This window comes from Falco rusticolus, chromosome 15 (assembly GCF_015220075.1).
Source record: "Falco rusticolus isolate bFalRus1 chromosome 15, bFalRus1.pri, whole genome shotgun sequence".
In the NCBI taxonomy this organism is placed as follows: domain Eukaryota; kingdom Metazoa; phylum Chordata; class Aves; order Falconiformes; family Falconidae; genus Falco; species Falco rusticolus.
Genome location: NC_051201.1, coordinates 23,142,110 through 23,151,729, shown reverse-complemented (window position 1 = coordinate 23,151,729; position 9,620 = coordinate 23,142,110). Strand labels below are relative to the sequence as shown.

Sequence of the window (9,620 nt, the reverse complement as noted above, 5' to 3'; positions counted from 1 at the left end):
GTGATGCTCCTGGGATGGCACTGGGTGCAGGGGTGATGCTGAGTGTGGGGATGGGTGCCATGCTCTCTGTGCCACCCACACACCCTGGAGAGCAGTGCCTGGACGCTGGTGAGTGATTGCAGAGCTCAGGCCTTTATTTCTGGCAGTGGGGACAGGCAAGGACAGCAGGACCCGGCCTGCCACAAGGGAGGAAGCGTGGCAGAGCATGGAGGTCTCCCAGGATGCTGCAGGGGCTGGGCACAAGGATGCAGGCAGAGGCTTTGCTCCTGCTCTTCGTGTGGCACCTGGGGAGGAGGTGACCAAGGACTGGACAGCAGTGGAGGACGGAGGAAGAGCCAGTGCCCAGGGCGGTGCTGCCCATCACAGACAGGACTTGAACCTGGGGGCAGGAGGCTGCTCGACACCCGAGACACAACCATGATCTCCGAGAGGCTGGAGAGTCTCAGACCCCAGGTCCTGCCTCAGATGCCAGGAGCCGAGCAGGTCGGCAGGAACTTGGAGCCATTCCTTCACACCGGCAGGGTTAGGGTTGACGGCGCTACCCAGGGTGGTGAGACTTCCCTGTGCCCTTCTCTGTGGCTGTGGGCCATGATGAGCTGCCCATCACTGTCCCTGCAGGGCCCAGGCTGGGTGAGCGGCATCAGACCTGGGCTGAGCCATACCAGAGGAAGACCTCCTGTGGCCAAAGCCCCCTTGCAAGCCTGGGTCTAGCACAGCTCCAGTCTGCCTTGGCGCTGGGGTAGTAACAGACGCCATGGCCAGGACACGCTGGCCCAGAGGGCCGTCTGGAGACTCAGGGAAACCCAAATACCTCTGTGGCCCCACAGAGACGTGGGCTTACCCCAGCTGCAGCCTCCTGTCCTTTGCTCTGTGGCTCCTCTTTCTCCTGCAGGCAATAGGCCAGACCTGAGCAGCCCTCAATGAGCAATTCAGCAATGGGTTGACTTTCTCCTGACCCAGGTCCCCTGGGACTGGCACTTGCAGGAGACAGCCAGCTCAGTGAGGCAAGGCCAGAGGAGGATGGCATCTATCCAGACTGTCCCCAGCACAGGGCAAGGTGCTGTGTGTAGGGGATGCCACATGTTACCTCTGTTCTCCCCAAGCACAGCCTCGGAGGTGTCCTGTGTGGCCCATACGTCCGTGGGGGGGAGCGGGGAGCAGGCTGTGGGGCACAGTGTCAGGCACACTTGCCCTTGCGAAGGCAGAAGGGCAGCTCCGGCACAGGGACCAGGATGGTGCTGAAGATGGGCCGGTAACTCTCGGGCAGGACCTGGGGGTGCTGCGCCATCATCTCCAGCACCACGTGCCGCACCTCCTTGGAGACGTCACCCCGGAGATCCAGCAAGGTGGAGATGTGCTCATCACTGGGCAGAGAGCAAGAGATGAGTCCAGGTGCTGCTGGCCCACAGCTCTGTCCACAATGCTCATGTCCCACAAACCTCCCATGATCCAGAGAAGCTGAGCTGAGCCCAGGGGAGAGCTGGTACTCTGCACCAGCCAAACTTTAAAATTTGCCTGAAAATAACTCCACAAACCTTGTGAATTTGGTTTTGACATTTTCTGGGTTTCAGCTGATTCTGACATTTCCAATTTGGTGTTTTGCAATTTCTCACATTTTGTTTGGCTACCAAATATAGATGGGTGAATGCCACAGCAGAATTGCTTTTTCCTTTGTATTTTTGACCTTGGGACTTTGCAAGAGCCCCTCTAATCTGGAGCAGGGGAAAAGGAAACCGCAGGGAGGCAGGGGGAAAAAGCTCAGGTTTCTGCCTGCCCTGCAGTGTAACTGCACAGGGTCCAGCCCAAGCTTCACTTCCCTGGGCACACTCACACCTCCCACGTCTCACAGTGGGGCTTCTTACCTGACATCAGGGTACTTGGTGATGAAGCCCAGCACCTCCAGGCTGAGCAGCGCTGGGTCTTTGAGGCAAATCAGCTCCCGCAGAGCAAAGACAGCCTCCAGGCTCTGCTGGCTCTGGTCCAGACCCTGCAAGGGAGAGCAGCCCCACGTGTAAGACCAGAAGGTCACCATGGCTGCTGGTGAGATGCAGCCCAGTCCTCAGTGCCCATGTCGGGACCTGGACCCTTGCAATTCCTGTCTCCTTGCTCAGCATGTCCCACCTGTTGGGGCTGGCTCATGACTCTGCAGCCTCATCAACCTTCACCGGGCAAGGTAGGTGGTCCCCCAAGTCCCTAATGCAGCCAGTTCCTCCCCTCTTGGCCTCACAGCTGCCCAAGCGTAACAGCCACGTCTTGTTCATGGGCTGATGTACCCACCCCATCTGCTGTGGGCTGGAGGGGAGCAGGAGAGTCATGGAGGTGAGCTACGAGCTCCTTGCACTGACCTTGCTGCGCGATGACCCCCTCCCGTGGCACAGCCGTGGCTCCCCACCGCACCCAGGCACCCCTCACCAGTCCACAGAAGAGCTCCCGGAGCTGCGTGGCGTCCTGCAGCAGGCGGTGGCAGAGCTGGCCCCGCTCCTCCTCGCTCTTGCACACCATCTTCTTCTGCATGAGTGCCCGAAGGTACTGGCTCGCCACCAGGAGCTCGCTCTCCATCAGCAGGAGCTGGGCAGGTGAGAGCTGTTAGCACTGGGCACAGCCTGGGTGTCAGACCACAATTGCCCAGGGAAAGGCAGAGGGGAAGGTGGCCGGATACAACACCAAGCCATGGGGACAACCTGCTGGGAAGCGCCCCCAGACAGAGGGACAGAGAAAGTAGGTGAATCTGAGGAAACCCTGAACACCTCTGCATGGCGGTGCCCTCTGGACTGCTCCGGAGGATGCAAGCCCTCTGGCAAACCCAGCAGCAACTGCATCCCCTGCGCCCCAGCATGGCACCCAACTGCCCAGCCTCCCTGCCCTACAGACAAGCAGCCATTCGAAGGACCCCCTGCAGCAACTGTACCGTGAAGACAGGTTTCCTGACATGGGAGAAGTCCTTTGCATACTTGTCAATCACTTCACACATGTTGCTGACAAGCTGGGACCCGGAGAGCCACTTGCGGGAAGGCAGCTGCAGGCAGAGGGGCTGAAAGAAGCACAGGAGCCGCATACAGTGCCCCGGTTCACATCGCTCTCACAGCACCTGCCAGCTGCAGGGTGGCACGACATACCAGAGCCACTGCCTGCCTGCTGCCTGGCAGCATGGCTGCTTTGTCTTGCAAACCCCCCAGGCTCCTGCTGCCAGCCAAAAGTCAACGAGAAACAGAAGAGCGGTCTAGATCAGGAAATCATGGAACTGCCCCTCCCTGACACCCAGAGATCCACGTTTTGGGGCTTTATCTGGGTCGCTATGCCCCATTCAAGGGTAGCACCTGAGGTCTGGGCACCAAGCTGTTATCCACACACTTGCTTTTAGCCTGTCCTGCTAATTTTATTTTTAATTTCCACTCCTCTCCACTTCCCTTGTGTAGACATATCTTTGGCCAAGGGCTTTGATCTCCTGCCCTGCTGTCCTTGCCTGTCTTCCTGCCTGCAGGCAGACATTCCCTCTATGTCTCTACTGGGGCCACAGCAGTCTCCACGCTGCCTGCGAGCATTTGACCCTTTAGCTGCTCCTTTGTTTTCATGCCATTCAAGCCCTACATAGCAATGCCATTAATTTTTCCAGATTTTTGGTCCAGACTCCAGGAAAGCTAAATTTGACTACACTGGCAGGAAACAACTCAGGCAGTCACACGTGCTTGTATCCTCCGCACAGACATTGCCTCTCTACTGTTGGTTTTCTGCCATGAAACAGCCATAAAAAGGAGCATGAGGCAGCCTGGGCAGGCTGTGGCTCCTGGTCTCTGGTGGTTGGCAGTTTGGGGGCCACAAGCCATCTGCCCCAGAGATACAGGGTAGTGCTGCTGCGCAACAGACATTGGGCGAGCTGCAGGCAGTTTACCAAAGCCTAGGAGCCAGGCTGGCAGAGACGTCTGCAGGATGATACCAGGGCATGGGGTATGCGGTGGGGATTCTGGGCAGGAATAAAGCCATGCCTGGGGGTGTAGTCATAGGGCTGTTCTTGCTGGGGCCAGGTTCGTTGCAGCCCTGCCAGCCTCAGGTGCTGTGGACAAACATACCTGGAGGTCCAGGAGCAGCTCCTCCAGCAGCAGCTGGCAGGCTTTCTTCTGCATCCTGTCCAGAGCAGCCCAGAGGGACGCAGGGACTTCTCTGTGGGCAGCATTGGGGTGCAGGGAGGAGACAGAGGAGCTAGGAGAGAAGGGAGGGGACACATAGCCTGGGAAGCATGGTGGGGACACTGGTCCCGCAGCAGGGTGGTGAGGATGTGGCTTCCTTTTGGGTGGTAAGGTTGCTACAAGAGCTACAAGGTGCTGGTGCATCTTACCTGAGAGCCAGGTTGTTGTTGAGCATGGCCAGTAGGTAGGAGACATAGTACTTGGGTACAGTACGGTCCTTCTGGTGCTCCTTCCCACATTGCACTAGGGCTTCCCGCAGACTGCAACACAGCGAGTCAACCATGGTGGGCAGGCAGAGCCCCGGACGTCTTGCCACAAGGACCTGGAATCTGGGATGCTCTTGGGAGCACGTGGACCTCCCACAACCCTCCCAGCTCACTTGGCTCTTTCCAGCTTCTGCCACCAGGTTGGAGAGGGGCAGGCTGTTGGGCAGGGTGGGACAGCGGGACCCGTTCTGGACCTCCTTGAGGCAGCAGGGCTGGGTGCTACTGGAGTAGCACTTGGGGCAGGCAGACCCTGAGAGCTGATGGCCCCCAAGGGCTGAGACAGTAGTCACACTGGCAGACAGGCTGCCAAGCCTCCTGTGACCTGGATGAGCGCTGGGTGCCCCGTGGCAGATCGCCACCATCAGCCTGTGACACTTGGCCATGGGACCCAGGGTCTGTGAGAAAGGGCAGGGGTCTGAGGGGCTCCACTGACCGGCCCAGAAATGCTTCAAGCTCCTCCAAGGCCATGTTGTAGACCTTCTGCTGCAGAGAACTGGTGATCAAGGAAGCCACCTGGATATTCTCATTCAGCATCTGCAGAGGGAGAGTGCGGACGAGTCTGTGAGAGGCTGCAGGGCACAGCTCCCTTTTTGGGGGCTCCCAGTGTGGCCGTGTCCCAGCTGCACTGGTGGTGCTGGGGACCCACCTGCATGACAATTATGGGCAGGGCTGACTGAAAGAAGCCCTGATGGTCTGTCTCAGGTTCCTCTTCCCTGAACCATTCCTTGAACTCCACCTCCAGGGTCCTCTGCATCCACTCAAGCACACTAGCCTGTGGATGGATGCCCACCATGGTCAGCCCAAGAAGTCAGGTATGACCCCGCCGAGACCCAGCACACAGCCCAGCAGTGGGTCCTGCGCCTTGTCCCACAGGCTCATGGTCTCCTGCTGCTGTCAGAGCAGATGCTGGCTCAGTGGTGGTCACTGGGTCCCCGCACGCATTGACTGTCCCACTCACCCACCTTGACTTTCACCACGTATTTCCTCTCCATCTGATCCACGAGCTCAGGGGACAGGAGGGGGCCCAGAGCAGAAATGTCCACTTCTGGGAGAAGGTCAGGGTGACCCATCATCTCCGGGCTGGAGGGCAGAGGTGGGACAGGGCTGGGAAGAACCTGGATTTTCCAGGAGTTCCTGTCTCTCCCCCTGCCCTCCCGGGGGTCATCCCCAGGCAGCCAGAGCCACTCTCCCAACCCACCCGCATGCTGGTGGACAATCCCGCTCTCCACAAGCTCCCCTGCTCGGTTGGTGCTGACCTGTGGTACACACGCAGTGCCCACTCGAGGAGAAGGAAGAGCGCCTGTTTGTCCAGGTCCTCTTGGAGGATGTCCTGGAGGTGGCTGGTGAGGGCCTGGTGGTAGGTGGCCGTGCAGATGCTGAGGATGTTGTAGTGAGCTGGGACACACTGGACCATCAGGTCCTTCACCACACGCAGCTCGGACACGATGTCCTTCTGCAGCGCTGCCAAGTGCCTGGCCAGCCCTGGCCCCTGTGCGTCCATGCGGCTGGCATGAAAGTGGGCTCCTGTGATGGTGTCCTGAAGAACGTGGTAAAACTTCTGCCTCCAGCCCTTTGGGCGGCCAGGGGGCAGGAAGGTGGCCTCCAGGAGCAGAGTATCATCTATCTTCTCCTCCCGCTCAATGATCCTTACAGCGGTGACAAAGAGTATTGGGTCCTCGCGCACCAGCCGCAGGCTGCTGCCCACGATGTCCCACAGCTGCTTGGCCAGGCTCTCGTTGAGCTCCTGCAGGCCACCAAAGTAGGACAGCACAGTTGCCTGGGCACTGGAGAGCCTGCGGAGGTGCAGCTGGGAGAGGATGTTGTCCCGGAGGTGCTCCATCATCATGAGCTCCGCGTGGGCCTCCAGAAGGTGCTGCCCATGGAGCAGCTGCAGGATATGGGAAAAAACCTCGTGGACTGTGGGAGAGGGAGGAGAGATGCCAGAACTGAGTGTGGGGGGTGAAGGGGGCTGGCACCAGGGCCATGGGTGCGGGTTAGCAGGGAGATGGTGAGGGAAAGATCTGGGGCTCTGGGACACCGTGCTGGATCAGGCCCTAGCGAGGCAATGGTATCTGCATCCACGGAGACTTCCCAAACCCGAACAGCAAAGCTGGAGCAACCTGCTCTAGCTTTGCTGCCAGCCCTGCGCAGAGCCCAGAGTTGGACTGAAGCTCTCCCCAGCACCTTCCAGCCCAAATCCACGAGGACTGGCCCAGTGTCTTACCTGAGAAGAGCTGAGGCAGCACCTGGACCACCGAGGCCAGCTGCACATGCTCTGCCATCAGCACTCGCATCTGCTGGAGGCCCTGGAAGCAGTCTGCGCTGTCGAGCAGGGTCCACCGTGCAGCCCCTAGGTCCTGGCACACGCTCTGCACCTCCTGGGCCGCCGACTGCAGCTGCTCCAGCCCCGCACTTACCCCCTCCAGGTAGGACTGGACAGTTGACTGGGGAGCAGAAGAGGACGGAGGGGTGGTGAAGCAGCTCCCAAGGCTGGAGTACTCACATGCCGTTTGCCCCAGCCCCACCAGGTCTCTCTTGCAGGAGCTCTCCCAGCCCCACAAAGTCACACCTGCCTCTGTCACCATGCCATCACATCACTACATCTCCCAGACCTTCTGCGATGACCCCATCCCATCAGACCAAGCACACCCAGCTTCAGGAAACCTGCTCCAGCAGCAGGAATGGCTCATATGGGGGTGGGGCAAGGGGGACAATGGCTACTGTGCATGAGGTGGGAGAAAGGCATCACTTTGGGGTGACTGAGGCAGCAGGGTGAGCGGTAACCAGATGTTTCCTTTCAGTTTTAAAAGATTACTTTGCTTCTGCAAAATAGTAGCCGGGTCACAGGGCCTCACGTGCCCCCAAGGGGTATTAAGGGCACAAAGCACCTCAGTGGCCACAGGAACCCTCCTCCCGAATAGATTCCCATCTTTTCCAGCCCTGCAGCGGTGCTGGCACATCTGCATGCCCCATCCACCCATTTAACTCCCGGCTCCTGACGCCAAGAAGCACTTTCACGCAGCAGCACCAGAAGCAAGTTGCTTTCTCTGAGGCCACATCACTTAGAAGTTGCCTCCTGGACAATTCGCCCATGGTCAGGGTAGGAGAAACCATCTCCAAAATAATCAGGAGAAGGTTGGGGTGCTCAGACTGGCGTCCTGTGGTTAATTGTTCCTCAGGTTAAACAAAAAAAGGTCACCCTGAGCAGGGAGGTGTGCCGGGGGACTGGGGACAGCCCGTACAGGTGTGTGTAGACAGTGTTTCTCCTGCTGGGCTCGGCAGGCTGGAGCTCTTAGCCTCCCCCAAGCCATGGGGAAGGGAAGCATTTGGTGATGGGATGGGATGGTGATGGGAAGCACTGGCTCCAACACATGGGATGTGCTGAATGCCCTAGGTGTTTTGTTTTGAAGGATGGCTGCAGGCACAGGAGACACATTTACCACTTCAGATGCTGCCCAGGGGTAAGGCAGGAGTTGGTGGTGGGGTTTTTACCAGATCTTTTATCTGAAACAATTGTGTTTCTTCCACCAAATGCCAGCCACAGGACAAGATTTTGCCAGAAGTAGATGCAAAGATGACTCAGCACAGGAGAGGGGATGCTGGCTGGGATCCCTGCTTGGGGAGGCTGCGGGTACCCACGGGGTGGCCTGTGGCAAACACCCACCTTCAGCCGGGACCGGATGGAGCTGTTCCTCTGTGTCTCTCGGCTCCGGTACTGCCCAAGCCCCTCCAGTTTCTCAGGGCGGTAAAACACCCCTGAAGCCCATTTCAGGGCGGCTCCTCTTGCCAGCTTCTCAGCCTTCTCTGCTTCTGGCCACTCCTCATCTGGGGATGAAGCCAGGGGTTAATGAGCACAAGGAAGCCTCTCCTGGAGGGGCAGGAAGGGCCCCTGAGGCCAGAGGCAGGAAGCTGGCCGCCAGCTGACTTCCAAGCACATCCAGATGTGGGAAGCCAGACAGCACGACAGCAAGCGGGTCCTTTTGCAAGGGCCCCCCTGAGATACCACCGCTGCAGACTGGTGTTGTCACAGTGGCTGTGGCAGTGAGAAGGCTGCCCTGGGGAGCTGGCACCCAGCCTGCCAGCTTGGGCTGTCCCCCAGACCAAGTGCATGTCCCCATTGCTGCCCCCAAACACGGTGCTGGGGGGGCTGAGAGGAGTCTGATGTCACCTAGGAAGCCCTCAGCAGGGCTGAGGCTTCAGCAGTGAGTCAGCAGCTATCTCATGAAGGACAGACAGGTTGAGGTGAGGACAGGAGGCTCCCAGTCTCCCAAAGGCACCCATGCAGCTGTGGGGGACCACAGCGTCCCCCTTGACACAGGGTCTGAAGCCATGCCAAAGGCCTTCTGGCCAGAGTGGGGAGGGATGAGAACCAGCACAGTTATCACACGCCAGCCCCCATCCCCAGCGGTTCCATCGTTCCCCCCACCCCATCCCCAGCAACTGTGCAGCCCCGCGGGGATGTCAGCCAGTGCCAAGCCCTGCTGGGAAGCCTGCCCGCACGGGAACCCTCGGGGATGGGGGGGCTTCGGGGGACGCCAGCCCAGCGGCTTTGAGGATAAGCTGTGCGGTGAGCAGCACTGCCCCCAGCGCAGCTATCTCCATCAGGAAGCAGAGCCAGGCCTTCACCCCTCCAAAAACACAAGGCAGCAGCCCCGGCACAGGGAAAAGGTCCAGGGGGTGGCAAGGCAGAGGGCGGGGGAGCCCCCAAACGCGCCGCAAGCAGTAGTATCCCCCCTCTGCCCAGCGCCGCCAGCTCCCCGGGGTGGCCGCACCGTCCCCGTTACCTCTGGGGCTGCGGGCGCGCCCGTCCCCCGCGGACAGGCCCATGGTGTCCGGGCGGCGCGGAGGCGGCCCCCGGCGCTTCCTCAGCCGAGCAGCCGCACTCCTCAGGGCCTCGTTGTGCTCCCGCAGCCGCGCTCAGGACGTCAGGGACGGGGGGGCGGAGGGGCGGAGGAAGGCGCCGGGGCTGCCACAGGCCTGGCCGGGGGGAGTCATCGCGCCCCGTGTGCCCTCACCAGCACCCCCGAGGCGCGCACACGCGGCCCCTCGGCGCGCCCCCTGCACTGCCCCGCTCGCAGCCGGGCTGCCTCGGTGGGGGGCGGCCGGGGGTGCCCACGCCAGGCACCGCGGCCCACCGCCGGGGCCGGGGCAGCCGGGGAAGGCTCTGCCT

The 9,620-nt window shown here is 60.2% G+C and overlaps 1 protein-coding gene across 3 annotated transcripts; it reads right to left on the bottom strand.

The window, feature by feature from the left end:
• Positions 1–112: 112 nt before the first annotated feature.
• EXOC3L1 (exocyst complex component 3 like 1) lies at positions 113–9,343 on the bottom strand. 3 transcript variants are annotated; one of them, XM_037409021.1, is made up of 13 exons: positions 9,235–9,343; positions 8,115–8,275; positions 6,675–6,894; positions 5,707–6,367; positions 5,413–5,530; positions 5,097–5,222; positions 4,884–4,984; positions 4,334–4,444; positions 4,068–4,197; positions 2,909–3,031; positions 2,413–2,568; positions 1,863–1,987; positions 113–1,364 (listed from the first exon to the last, which is right to left on the bottom strand). In XM_037409021.1, exons 1-13 carry the CDS (start codon positions 9,275–9,277, stop codon positions 1,178–1,180), a joined length of 2,262 nt encoding a protein of 753 aa, XP_037264918.1. In that variant the 5' UTR covers positions 9,278–9,343; the 3' UTR covers positions 113–1,177. The 3 variants fall into 3 exon arrangements, 2 of the variants coding, with proteins under 2 accessions (XP_037264918.1, XP_037264919.1); XR_005107662.1 differs by lacking the exon at positions 113–1,364 and adding an exon at positions 2,122–2,292 and having other exon boundaries at positions 1,902–1,987; XM_037409022.1 differs by lacking the exons at positions 8,115–8,275; positions 9,235–9,343 and having other exon boundaries at positions 5,707–6,338; positions 6,675–6,835.
• Between the last annotated feature and the right edge of the window lie 277 nt (positions 9,344–9,620).

What these genes read in the sequence shown, in the direction of transcription:
- EXOC3L1 (XM_037409021.1), bottom strand. Translation starts at nt 9,277, where the DNA reads ATGGGCCTGTCCGCGGGGGACGGGCGCGCCCGCAGCCCCAGAG. An exon ending in TGCCCATAATTGTCATGCAG is followed by an intron (nt 4,985 to 5,096) that starts GTGGGTCCCCAG and finishes CTCCCTCTGCAG; the next exon opens with ATGCTGAATGAGAATATCCA. An exon ending in AGCTGCTCCTGGACCTCCAG is followed by an intron (nt 3,032 to 4,067) that starts GTATGTTTGTCC and finishes TGCTTCTTTCAG; the next exon opens with CCCCTCTGCCTGCAGCTGCC.